The sequence below is a fragment of the Agelaius tricolor genome, unplaced genomic scaffold, assembly GCF_023055355.1.
Source record: "Agelaius tricolor isolate 1412-34295 unplaced genomic scaffold, bAgeTri1.0.p SCAF_37, whole genome shotgun sequence".
NCBI classification, from domain to species: Eukaryota; Metazoa; Chordata; class Aves; order Passeriformes; family Icteridae; genus Agelaius; species Agelaius tricolor.
The window spans coordinates 4,603,626-4,616,888 of record NW_027269297.1 but is presented as its reverse complement, the minus strand read 5'-3'; the positions used below and the strand labels follow the sequence as shown (position 1 = coordinate 4,616,888).

Below are 13,263 nucleotides of genomic sequence, written 5' to 3'. Positions count from 1 at the left end.
AGTGTTTCCATGGAGGGAGCCTGCCCACTGCCCCACATGAGAGCTGTGGAGGTGGGAGGGAGCTGAGATAGCTCTGAGATAGCTCAGGGAGGGATTTTGGGGCAGAGCTCAGACTAAAGTGCACTCTCTGCCTTTCCCTGCAGTGCACGGAGGAAGGGATGGGCAGGGCCACTGTGGGGCTGTGGGGCTGCTCTGTCCTGCTCCCAGCTGGAATCTGAGCCTGTGGGGGCTCCATCAGGCCGTCCCTCCACCTCCCTGGCCTGCTCTTGCACATTCCAGGCTGCCCTGCTGAGGGATCTCCTGCCCTGCTGAGGGTTCTCCTGCCCTGCTGAGGGTTCTCCTGCCCTGCTGAGGGATCTCCTGCCCTGCTGAGGGTTCTCCTGCCCTGCTGAGGGATCTCCTGCCCTGCTGAGGCCTGTGCTCCCCACTCCCAGGACAAACATCTCTGTGCTGCACCAAGCAGCCTCACCTGTGGGTGCCAGTGGAGTACAGACCCTGACCTTGTCAACAAAAGCCACTTTTGTCCCCACCTGCACCTTCCCAGCCCTAACAGGGCTCCTGTGAGCATGGGCTGCCAGTGAGACAGTAATAAAGCAGAAAACCCTTTCAGTGAACAGGCCCTGTGAGGGCGTGGAATGGTTCCACTGAGAGCAGGAAGCAGAGGGAAATCCATCCCCTGACTGGAGAGAGAGACAGACCTCACTTAACCACCAGGGCAAGGTGCTGGAACTGAAGAAGCTCTCCAATTGCAGCATGTCTAAACTCCATTTTCCAACTCCTCCAGCAGCAGAGCAGGTCTCATAATTTATTAATGTATTAATGTATTAATGTATTAATGTATTAATGTATTAATGTATTAATTTATCTCCCTGTTCCTCTGCTGCAATAATCTGCTGTGGGGTGGTGAGGGGCTCAGCAGCCAGGGTGTCCCTCCAGCCCCACAGTCCCAGGTGGTGGTGTTGAAGAGCACAAACCTCCCTGAGCTGTGCATCCCCAGCTCTGCTCTCACACTCGGTGTCAGCTCAGCCTTTTCATGGTGCCAGCATGTCAGTGTCAGCTCGTTTGTTCCAGCTGAGATGCAGAGCAGAGAGAAACACCCCCAGTGGGCTGTGGGGGACAGGAGCACTGAGGGAGAGTCAGAGGGGGATTTTTGCAATGCTCAGCCCATGAGATCTCCCTGGAGGGCTCTCCATAGCCATGGACACCACAGTGATGGGAACCACTCTGCTGCCTTTACCTTGAGAGTGCCTCTCTCCCCCAACTCCCTGCTGGCCCCTCTCAGAGGTGATGGATCCCAGAGACCCCTCCCCAGCAGGCAGGGCTGTGCTGGGTGCTCAGAGGGCCTCAGTGGGGAACAGCTCATGATTTCACAAGGTGTACAAGGAGGCCAAGCCAGAGTGCTCTGCCTGATAACTGCAATATTATTTCCAGAACAAATGGTTGGAGCAGTAAAACTCACTTCCCTTGGGTATCCTTGCTGAAAGACTGGTACAGCTCATGGACCACTGTGCTTGACTGGAGATGCTCTGAGAGCATCAAAAGGTTCTGGGCAAACCTGTCCAAGCTGAGGCCCACACCTTTCCTCCCCTGGTAGCCTTGAGAGGACCAAAATTAACCCAACTTCAGCCCCCTGTGAAATTCAGCTAAAATTGTCTGATGCCTCCAAAACCAATTAGGGGCATACATAAAAAGTGATCCTACAAGCTTGTTTCCATAGAAACTAAGCTGAAAGATATAATTTCCTGAATTAAAACAAAAAAGAAAGCAAGCTGATCACTGGAAACCAAAAAGGGAACAGCTGAATATCCCTGTGTCACAAGCCAGCCTGTCCTGCAGGGCATGTGCAGAACCTTCCACTGTCCTGTCCCACAGCTCCACACCCCTCTGTCCCCCACTCCACTCCCACCTTTGCTGTCCCCTCCACTGTCCAAACATCCTTTGTTCCTCTCCCCAGTCCCTGCCTGCAGCTCCTGTTCTTCAGAGAGCTCCAAGCCTTGGTGGGCAGGAGGCTGAGCACGATGCCTGCCAGGCAGGGGCTCCCTGAGGGTGTGGGGTGGGCAGCCTGGGCTCCCTGCCCAGCCTATGCCAGGCAGGTGCACCCCTGAACCTGCTCAACACCCCAAATGTTCCCTGGAGAGCATCTCCCTGCCAGCACACTGGGTCACCACTGTGGGTCTCTCCCCCAGCCCTGAAGGGAGCCAGGAGGGGGCTATGGGGCTGCTCTGCAGAAAACATGTTTTAAAAAGGACAAGATTGGCAGAAGGAGAGGACAGGGTCAGCCCTGGGGCTGAGCACTCCAGGCCAGCACAGGTGGGCAGGGCTGCTTTGCTGGGCACAGCCCTGCAGAGATGGAGCAGAGAGGAGGTGCAGGGTCCCCTCTTGCTGCCATGGTGGGCCCTGTGACAAGGACCCTCCCAGTGACATTCCTGTCAGATCTGTCTCCTCCCCAGAGCAGCAAGAAGCAAATCCCCCCTGAACACTTCCTGCCTGCTCTGCCAGCTCTGCTGCCATCCCTTTCCATCTCCCCATGCCTGGTGGGACCCTGGCAGGGTGTGAAGCTCCCCAGCCCTGCCAGTCACCATCACCATCCTGGCTTGCTGACCACCCTGCCATGGCTTCCCTGCTGGGAGATGCCAAAATCTGCTGCTCTAGCCAAGCAGTGCTCCTGGTGCCTCTCTGGGAGCTGCTGCTCCTCCTCCTGAAATTTGACTTTATTTACCATGTAGGTGGAGTGACTATTTTTGCACTGAACATTTACATTTGTGAATATTCACATTTTCCAAGCAAAGGCTGATTCGTGCTTCGAAGCAGGCTCGATCTCACCCACTGAGCTCGTGTGCTGGATGAAATCCTGCAATGGCATTTGGAAGGCCTGGCTCTGCTCAGCTCCTCCTTTTGCCTTTCCTAAGGCTTTAGGTGTTTGCCAAACAGGCTGTGAGCTGAGGGCCAGGGCAGCACCTCATTGCCCAGGACCTCATCCAGCCTGGAAGTCTCTGAGTTCCCACAGGGACAGCTGAGACACTGGAATCTGAGCCTCTGTCTTGAGTGCTGAATGCCAGCCATGTGAAGCCTCAGGATATTCTGTCATCTTCCCCTACCAATATCCCACAAACTCAGAGATGTGAATGCAACCAAACAACCTCCCAGCCCCAGAGAGATCCTGTCCAATGTTCAGGCTCTGACAGGACCCTCTGGCCCTCCCAGGCCCCCCCAGCCCCCAGGAGCCCCTGGCTGGCAGCAGAGAGCAGGGCAGGAGACAGCCTGTGCCTCTGCCCTGGCTGGAGAGCAGCGAGCTCGGCAGCCTGGCACAGCAGCGCTGCAGAAATCATCCGGGGCTATGTAGGTCAGCACTGGCAGCTGCAAAAAAATGATGTACCCTGGAATGCAGGGGAGAGAGAGAGAGAGAGAGAGGGAGCTGCAGGCTGGGCTGGAGAGGGCGGACGGACAGACACAGAGAGTGCAGACATCATGAGCCCTCCTGCCGGGCACTCCTGATTTACAGCACATGTATGAGGTACCAGAAGCATGCATCAGTTACCTTATCAGAGTATATAGACATGCGTGTTGTCAGACCAATGACAGGGATCCTGTAGAAGCCAGCTGTGTATGATACAGGTGTTGGTGTTAGGTGATCGTTGGGAGCAGGAGGGTGACTAACTAATATTGCATAGACCTGTAGGACAGGATACACGACACAAACATTATTTCACGGGAGCGCAACGGCCATCGAGCATGATTTTTTTCCCCCTTTTCTTTTCTGCAATGCTAAACAGCCCCACGTTAACATGACAATGGCACTGCAATGGCTCGGAATGGGGAAGAAAGGGCTGTGCCGGGAGCAGGGGTGCTGTGCCCCGGCTGGAGGGGATGGCTCTGCTCAGGGTTCCGTCCTAATGGAATGCCGTGCCCAGGCGCTCCGCTCGCTAAACTAATAACTGCCATGGATTAAAGGAAAGCATCTCCCTTCCAGTCACACTGTGTAATGCGATTTCTTTAACCACACATTTAATACTCGGTCGTAATTCCCCTCTGAGGACCATTAGGAACAAAGTGGTCAGCTGGGACTGTGGCGGGAGCGGGAGCGCGGAGCCAGGGAGCGCATCAGCCATCTGGCCCTGGGCACAGGAATGGCAGAGCCCGGAGGGCGGGGGCAGGAGCCGGGATCTGGGCTATACCAAAATGCGAGAGGAGGATCTCGGCAAAATTCTGCTGTTACAGCAGGGCTGGGATTTTTGTCTCCAGCAGGATCCTACTTTGTGTCAAAGGGAGAGGAGGGAGCTGGGTACTCCCTGGGGATCCTTTATTACACCAATGTCCTTTCGCAGCACAAGGAATGTCCCCAGCTGGTGACAGATCTCCAGCTAGGGCGAATCAGTGCAAGGACTTTGATGTCTGGAGGAAATAACTCTTCCTTCTCCAAGCATCTGCCCAAGCCCCAGGATGTGCCCAGCGCCTGGGCTGGAGGGACAGATTGCCAGGACAGGAGAGGAGGATGGAGCCTGCCTGGGGAAGGGCCCCTGGGGTCTGGGGGAAGAGGGAGGATCCTGCTTGGCATTGGGAGGGAGTAAATTGAGGGTGCATAGGGAGCTGGGCCAGGGGCTGGAGACCCTACGTGGGAGTATGGAGAAATTGCGAGAGAATAGGTTGGGAAGGTCCTGGGGATGAAGGAGGAGGGGATACCCTGGGCAGAGGTGCCCGGTGTGACACAGGGGGTGAGGACCCGCACCCAGCAGGGCGCTGGGGCAGGAGCAGGCTCGGGGGCAGCTGCGGGGCCGTGCGGGGCTCGGTTTGTGCCGTGGCGCACCGCAGCACCGGCAGGAGCCATTTTGGGTGCGCGGGCTGCCAGCTCCTCCTGTGCCCCGCAGCCCCCGCTCGGGCACGGCGCCAGCGAGCGGGGACCGAGCGGGGACCGAGCGGGGCACAGCGGCCGGGACAGCCCCGGCGTGTCGGACAGAGCGGGCACCCCGAGCCCAGCGCCCCGGCAGCCCCGGCCGCGCTGTTCCCGCACGGCTGTGCCCGTCCCCACGCTGCGCGGGGACCAGGCGGGGAGGGGGCACGGCCACGGGCATCCATCGGCCGGCAGCGCTGAATGGAGCCTCGGCACAGTGCGGGACCCGCTGAGCCTCCCCCGCTGCCAGGGGACAGCGGCGAGAGCCCGCGCTGCCCGGCCCGGCCACCTCCCCAGGGCTGGCCCGGCCACCCCGCACCGCCACGGCGGGAGGCTGAGCCGCCAAGGGTCAGCTCTGCCCCGCGCTGACAGCGCCCTGCCCTGCCGGCCGTGGGTGCCACACGCGTTTCCCTGCGCCCTGGGGCGGCCCGGGCTCCGTTCGTGCGGCCCGGGGGCGCGTTCCCATCTGCGCGGGCCCACGCGGACCTGCCGCGGCTGCGGGGTGGGCTGGAGGGGGGGTCTGTACCTGCCCGCCCGTCCCCCGATGGCCCCGACTGACGGCCTGGGGGGTTCGCTGGGCTCTGCACCCAGGGCAGGGGAGGTGGAGAGGCCGGGCCAGGGCTGTCCGGGGCACCCCAGGCTGCCCCCGCCGGCACCGGGGGCTCGGGCTGCACCCAAAGGTGCGCTGAGAGTCACCCGGGGCACAGGAGCAAGGAGCATTCTGTGCTCTGTGCACAGTCACACACAGCACACACCGAGTCTGTGTGCGTGTGCACCCTGGGTCTGTGTGTCCGTGTGTCTGTGCAGGTGTGCACCCTGAGTCTGTGTGTCCGTGTGTCTGTGCGTGCCATGCCTGTGTGTCTGCACCCTCAGCCGTGTGTGCCCTTGTCCCGGGTGTGTGTGTGGCAGTGGGTGTGCCAGGTCCCTCACGCAGATGTGTGTGTCCAAGTGTCACAGCAGCTGTGCAGGCTGGCACAAAGGCAGACGTGTTGTGTGTGAGCCCATGTTTGCACAGCAGTGCAGTGTGCACATGGAGTGTGTGTGCACATGGAGTGTGTGTGTGTGTGTGTGCACGTGGAATGTGTGTGTGCACACGGTGTGTGTGTGCATGGAATGTGTGTGCATGGAATCTGTGTGTGCACACGGTGTGTGTGTGTGTGCATGGAATGTGTGCACATGGAATGTGTGTGTCTGTGTGTACATGGAATGTGTGTGCATGGAATGTGTGCACATGGAATGTGTGTGTCTGTGTGTGTGTGTGTGTGCATGGAATCTGTGTGTGCATGGAATGTGTGCATATGCAGTGCAGCCCATGAACATTCCCACATGTGTGTGAGGGCACAATCTGTGTGCATGCATGGTGCTCCCCATGCCCACGTGTCCCCCCCCGTTTGGGGGTGCCTGTGCTCACACCTGGCTCTGTGTGTGCCCATGGTGCTTGTGTGTGGTGTAGGTGTGTGTGCACATTGCTGTGTGCATGCACAGCATTGGCTGGGCATGTATGTGCACAACCCAGGGCATGGGGGCCTGTGTGTGCCCAGAGTGTGAGCCTGTGTGTGCACAGGGACTGTGTGTGAGCCTGTGTGTGCCCAGTGTGTGAATCTGTGCATGCCTGGGCTTTGTGTATGAGTCTGCGTGTGCCCTGGGTGTGTGTGTGAGCCTGTGTGAGACTGAGCTTCATGTGTGAGCCTGTGTGTGCCCAGGGGCTGTGTGTGAGCCTGTGTGTGCACTGGTATGTGTGAATCTGTGCATGCCTGGGCTTTGTGTGTAAATCTGTATGTGCCAGGGGCTGTGTGTGAGCCTGTGTGTGTCTGAGCTTCATGTGTGAGTCTGTGTGTGCTGAAGGGCCGTGTCTGTGTTAGTTTATATGTGCTCAGGCTTCGTGTGTGAGTCTGTGCCTGCCTGGGCTTCGTGTGTGAGCCCATGTGTGCCCTGGTGTGCCTGTGGGTGCTTGTGTGCACCCGAGAGTGCGTGTGTGATCCCTGTGTGCCCTGAGGGGGGTGTGTGTGTGCCTGTGTGTGCCCCAGGGCTGGGGGGGTGCCCCTGTGTGACCCAAAGTGCTGGTGTGAGCCCGTGTGTGCCCGGGGGTGTGTGATGCCCATGGGGCGTGTGTGTGTGAGCTTGTGCATGCTCTGAGGCGTGTGTGTGAGCCCATGTGTGACCCGGGTGGGCGCTGCAGGTGGCCCTGCGTGCCCTGGGCGGTGTGCGCGAGCCTGTATGTGCCTGGGGGCTGTGCAGGTGCCAGTGAGTGCCCCAGGGCGCCTGTAGGTGCCAGTGTGTGCCCCAGGGTGTCTGTGGGTGCCCGTGAGTGCCCCAGGGTGTCTGTGGGTGCCCGGGTGTGCCCAGGCTGTTTGCGGGTGCCCGGGTGTGCCTGGGGGTGCGGGGAGCGCTCAGCCGGCCGCGCTTACATAAAGGCTGCAATGCGGGCAGCGCGCCCCGGGCCCGGGCAGACCCCGCACGGCTCGGCTCGGCTCGGCTCGGCTCGGCCGGGGGGCACCGCGGGACCGGGGCGGGGTGGCCGCGGGGGCGGCCGCTCGGGTCCCGCCGGGGCCGGGGCGGGGAGGGGGTCGCCGTCCCGGGGTACCTGGCTGGAGATGAGGTCCTCGCAGACGGACAGGGCCATCTGGATGGCGTTGGGCTTGTGGGTGACGGAGGTGGCGTTGAGCTGGAGCTTCCAGGTGCCGTGCCGCTTGTTGGCCTGGTTCACCGCCTCGCGGAAGATCTGCTCGTGCTTCTTGGTGCTCAGCACCGCGCCGATATTGACGATCTTCGGGTCGCAGCCGGCGCGGGCGAAGGACGAGGAGAAGAGGAGGGCGAGCAGCAGCAGCCGCATGGTGCTCATCCACGGGCGGCCCGGAGCCCGCCGGGCCCCCCGCGCCCCCCGCCCGCCCGCCCGCCCCGCGGGCCGCCCGCCCGGCTCAGCGCGGCCCCATCGGGCTCGGCCCCCGGGCCGTGCCGGCGCTCGGCGCGGGCGCTGCGGGCGCTGCCGGGCGCTCTCCCCGGTGCTGAAGCGCCCGCGCCGCCGCCGCCGCTGCGCCCCGCCCCGCCCGCCCCGCGCTGCCGCAGCGCCCGCCCCGGCCCGCCCCCGGGACCCCCGCCCGCCCCGGGCGCTGCGGCAGAGCCCCCCTCCCCTCCCTCCCCTGCCGCGGGGTGCGCGGGGTCGCTGCGGGGTCGGTGGCACCGCTGGCAGGGCGCGGGTCCCGCCGGCCCCGTGCGGCTGCGGGGTGCGGGTGCGTCCCGCAGCTCCTGCGAGAGTCGCTTGTGCGGGGGCTGCGGGGCTGAGCTCCGGGGGTCCCGCTCCCCCCTTTTCACCTGCAGTGCCCTTTCGGGATCAGGGCATTCCCGCTGCCTCGAGAGGCACGGATGCACCGGGCATTCGGCAAACAGGGACTGGGGATAAGACACGGTCCATGGGTTTGTTCTCCACACCAATATTGCCAGTTATGCAGCACCTCTGAAAAGCACACTTCCGCAACTCTGCCTGGGCACAGCTGTGTGTGACATGGACTCTGTCATGGTCTGTGTGCACTCCAGCGCTGGGGAACCCTCCCTTGACCAGCAGAGCTCCTGGGCAGAGATGTTCAGCTGACGCTCAGCTGAACATGGTTCCTTGGCTTCACTCTGTCCCTCCAGACAGAGCCACCATTCTTCCAGACATTAGCTCACAGGGCAACGAGCCATTTCCCTCCGTTAAATACACCAAATTACGCTGGGATATAACCTTAAGATTTCTCTGCTGAGGAGATCTCTTGGGGTTCTCATAATCTACCTGTTGTTGGGCTACCATTAGCCTCCCTTAAGGAAATGGAGGCACAGCAGCCAGTGGCCAACATCTGGAGGGCAGTCCAGCTCCATGGCAGAAAGAGACTGAGTTTCACTCCTGGACTGCGTCTGTCCCGTTCCAGGGCCACAGGGGTGAGGTGGCCAGAACAGCACATTGCTCCCCAGACCTGCCACTTGGCCTTTTTGGAGAAAAACAACGCGTTTCAGGTAGTGAGAGGGTGTTGCTTTGTCACTGCATGGGGCAAACGGCACAGCCAGCCCGGGCAGGGAATAGACCGAGCACTGCACAACCAAAACCACCAGGGATATTTTTATACCGCCATTTCTGGGGTGCTGCTGCAGCCCACCTCTGTCCTTCCTTTGCAACGTGAGTTGAAGCAGAATATTTTCCCCCAACGCAAATTTTCTCACTGGCATCTCTGAAGTGCGAGTTGCCATGGAAACCATTTTGCCTGTGTCCCACATTGCCCACATGCACTCGGAAGGAGCTGCAGGAGCAAAATGGCCGTTGTGTAAAGCTGCAGGGCTCAGCGTGCTGGGCTCGGGGCTCTGCAGCCTCTTCCAGCCATGAGACCCTCTGAGGAAGCTGCAGACCACGGCCTGGGGAGGTAATGAAAGCCATGGAGGTTGTGATGCGCTCCCTGAGAGAAGGAAAATGGCCCCACCTCGCCTTAACTCTTGCAGTGCTTGGCATGGAGCTCCACACCAACCCTGCTGTGCTCCTGGAACAGACTTCCAGGAAAGCTTAACCCTTTTCAGTGTCCCCATGTCATTGGTACTCCTGCCCACATGGAGCTGAGGGCCTGGCTGGATTCACACTGTGTGGGTTTGTCTTGAAGGGACAGAGGGTGAAAGCCAAAGAGGGTTGCAGCCCTACCCTCAGTGTGCAGAGCTGACTTCATTCCTTCCTCTGCTACCAGGTGCACCTGCAGTGGGTTTTGTGGGAAGAAACTGTTCTGGAGTGGGCTGTACAGACCTGGATCCTGGTGGGTGTGATGGCAGTAGAATAACAAAGTCAAGACCTGGCCACAGCAGGTGGCTTGGCAGAGAAGACAAAGGAAAAAGGCAGGCTCTGAAACGTTATTCAGAGTGCAAGAGCTCTTTCCCTCTCATTACCTGGAGTTCCCTGCAGGGAAAAGGAGTGCAGCTATTGAGTCCTTCTTGTGTTGCCCAGGAGTGTGGGATGGCCATGCTTAAGATGGAGCCTACCATGTTGGCAGGCTCTTCCCTCTGTGTCTCCATTCATTTTTTGTCTCCAGAGACTCTTGTTTCTGGCACAGTTGTGGAGACCTGAGAAAAGCCTGCTTCCCTCTCAGGTCCTGCCCCCATGGCTGTGCTGGCAGCAGGAGCAGCCCGGGTGACAATGCCCCCAAGCCAGGCACAGCCAGCACAGATGTTGTCACCCCATGAGTCTCCCTCTCGCTGTGTCCTCAGGCTCTTTGATGCTCTGAAGGCAGAGGAGTGTGCAGGGCTTTCCCAGGTGGGAGCCACCTCCACCAGCTGCTCCTGGCAGCCAGGGCTGCTCTCTCCTTTCCCTGTCGCTGCTCCTGGCACGTCGTGGCCTCCTCCTTGGCCATGGCTGAGGGCAGGTTGTTAGCAATTACTGCAGCGTGATGCTGCTCTTCATGTGGCACCTCCTGGATGCAGGGGTTGGACACGAGCATGGGAGGGCTGTGGGTGAGCTGTCCCCTCACCAGTGGGTGCTGTAATTCCACCCATGGCCAGTGACTCAGTGTAAAACCTGGAGACCTCAGAGGAGCAGCACTGAACCCAGCTGGAAACTTCACCTGCCTCGGGGTGAGGCATCAGTCCCGGTGGTGGAAAAGGCAATGGGGAATTTCATAGAAGATGAAATTAAGTATTAGGAATATGCAATTTGTGCCACTTCTTGTGGAGCTACCAAGCAATTCTTCTTTTGAGAAAGCAGAAATGGAATTGAGAGCAGTAGCTGCAATCCAGGCTGTGGAAATGGTTCCTGTATGCAGCTGCAAGGTTAATCTGAGGTGTAAAATGGAGCAAAGCACACGCAGAGTGCCCATGGCAAAGCTCCAAGGCCTGGTACTGAAGAGCTGCCATGGGATGTGGGTGTTCCTACAGGGATGAAAGGATTTGCAATGCAGTTGCCACTTCAGTATTCCTGCCTTTGCTCTGGAAGCAATCACTGGTGATAAAATCTGTAAGACAGCAAATAATGATGCCAAATCACTTGGGTTCTTTGATAAGCACAGAACTGGAATGTATTTTAGGACAGCCAGTGCAGAGCCATGAAAGCAGAAGCAAGAACTGTTGGTCCTGCTCTTCAGACAGGACTGCAGATCCAATGGAGACATGGACTGTAATTGTGGTCTCTAATGCTGACCTGGGGGTCAGAGATCATGAATTTCCAAACAAAAAGGTGGCATTGTTGTCCTTGGATTCACCCTGAGGAGTCAGAGGAGCAGCTGGCAAAGACTTGAGCCGCTGCAGACACCACTGGGGAACCCTGCACAGGAAGGCTGCTGGCAGATCTGGGGGTCACATTCTTTACAAAGAGGCTGAAAAAATTGAGAAACCACCCTTCAGAATATTTGGAGGAAAAACTCCTCATGAGCTGCTCCAGCAGAGGGGAGATTGGATGCAGTTGGAGCCTGCTGCCTTCCAGGACAGGGACAGACAACAGCACCAAACCCCAGCCTGAGGTCTAGGCAAGGACAGGGGACAAGGCAGGGGGTGCAGGGCCCCAGCAGCTCCTCACAACCCTCCTGGAGGCTGGCACAGTGTGTCCTCGCTGCCAGTGCTCTGGGGACTGTGGTTTGTGTGAGCAGCTGGGACACAGCAGGATGTCCTTGTCACAGGATCAGCCACAGACAGACAGGCAGTGACTGGAGTCTGCAGGGGAAGGTGCCCGAGGGCTCTGCTCCTGTGGTGGGGGAGCTGCAGGGAGCAACGGGGTGGAAACCAAGGGGGGAGTGTCTGAGCAGCCCCTTGGCTGCTTTTGTGTGTTCAAGCCCGGTCTCCAGGTCTTTTCCAGACAAGATCCAGGATGGACTGCAGTCCCTCAGTCCCTTGCTCTTCCTGAATGCTTTCCCAGCTGAGAGGGACTGAGCCAGCCCAGTCTGCAGCTCAGGAGTGGCTGCTGGAGTCCCCAGGCAACACAGCTTCCTGCTCCAGGTGCCCATGGGCACCCGTGTTGCCTTTGCCCAGCAGTGCCCACAGGAAGGAGCTCCAGGCCCCCAAGGCCTTTGCCACCCTCCTGAGCAGTGTTTGGCACATCTGGAGCCCCTGCTGTCCCAGACAGGAGCTGCAGCACCACCCTCCAGCAGGTGATGAGAATGGAGGTGTCTCCCCTGTGCAGAGACATTCCCAGCACCCAGCAAAGCTCTGCCTTCCCCCAGGGCACACCAGGGATGGGGAGATAAACGAGGGGCAAGCAGTCAGCCTGGAACACTGAGGGGTTCCTGGGCAGGCAGGGCGATCTGGGGGCAGAGGTAAGAGGATGGGACATGGAACATCAGTGGCTGGAGGCAGAGATGGTGAGAAACCCCAGACCAGATCCTGTGCAACCAGAGGGAGCTGAAGGTGCAGGAACACAGTCAGATGTGCTGTAGGAGGGGTGGGAAGTTCAACTGCGAACACTTTCTGAGGGAAAACCAGGATTTGCATGTTTGAAATGCACTGTAGGGAAAATTTCATTTTGATAACATTCCAATTTTCTGCTGGAAAATCAGCTAAAAGCTGGGCTTCAGCTTCCTGCACATTGTGTCCCAGGAGATTGGACAGTTTGTCCTCAGGGACTCCAGTCCCCTGGAACTGCCACACAGCAGGGGCTGGAAAGCACCTCAGAGACCTGGTCACTGCCTGGGGATCTCCTGCCCTTCTCCTCCTCAGAGGAGGCTGGAGCCTGGGCCAGGGGATGGAGATGGAGCACATGGGGAACATCAGCCCCTGCAGCCCTTGGTGCCCCCACCATGCTCAGGGTGTCCCAGGAAAGCTCCCCAGTGGGATGGGGCTGTCTGCCTCCCACAGCAGGGCTGACACCAGCAATGTCACCTCCCTCTCCAGGGACTCTCTGGGGACCCTGGGGCACAGCAGCAATCTCCATCCTGCCCACTGCAAGGAGTGGTGGTTGGTGCCTGTGCAGCACCTGCTCAGGCAGAAACCATCCCCTGTTTGGAGGGGCTAGAGGGGCCACACTCCCTGGGAAAGGGGCCACAGGAGCCTCTCCAGGTGTCTGTCTGTCCCCAGCAGAGCCCAGGTGGTGACAGGCACCACTGTTGGGCAGAGGTGCCACAGCTGTGCCCAATCAAGGGGAGAGGGAGATCTCTGGGCATTTCCAACCTCTTGGAGCTGCAGTGAGGCTGAAATGGAGGAAGGAAAAAGGGGTCAATGACAATTGAGGTGCTCTGGAACTTGCAACCCTTCCAGAGACAAAAGCAGGACATTGTTTTCCCAATGATGGGTGCACAAACACGCAGCAGTTCCCATCTGAGACCCACCCTTGGGGGGAGGCAGCAGACATCTCCTTCGGCTGCGTGCCCCAGCCTCCTGTGCCCTCACAGGAGCCACCACAGAGCATCCCTGGTGTCCCAGCCCTGCTGTGGCCCAGCCACACG

The 13,263-nt window shown here is 59.4% G+C and overlaps 1 protein-coding gene across 26 annotated transcripts in view; it reads right to left on the bottom strand.

The window, feature by feature from the left end:
* The window catches only part of GRIN1 (glutamate ionotropic receptor NMDA type subunit 1), a 40,090-nt gene extending 32,248 nt beyond the window's left edge, over window positions 1-7,842 (bottom strand). For 5 of the 26 annotated variants that reach the window (XM_071453730.1, XM_071453732.1, XM_071453731.1 and 2 more), the window contains exons 1-2: window positions 7,473-7,824; window positions 3,539-3,673 (exon numbers count right to left, since the gene is read on the bottom strand). In XM_071453730.1, coding sequence (XP_071309831.1) covers window positions 3,539-3,673; window positions 7,473-7,730 — 393 coding nt within the window. In that variant the 5' untranslated portion in view covers window positions 7,731-7,824. Of the gene's footprint in view, window positions 1-3,538; window positions 3,674-7,472 lie in introns of all 26 variants that reach the window. The other 21 variants (XR_011683596.1, XR_011683597.1, XR_011683598.1 and 18 more) reach the window with 13 other exon arrangements.
* Between the last annotated feature and the right edge of the window lie 5,421 nt (window positions 7,843-13,263).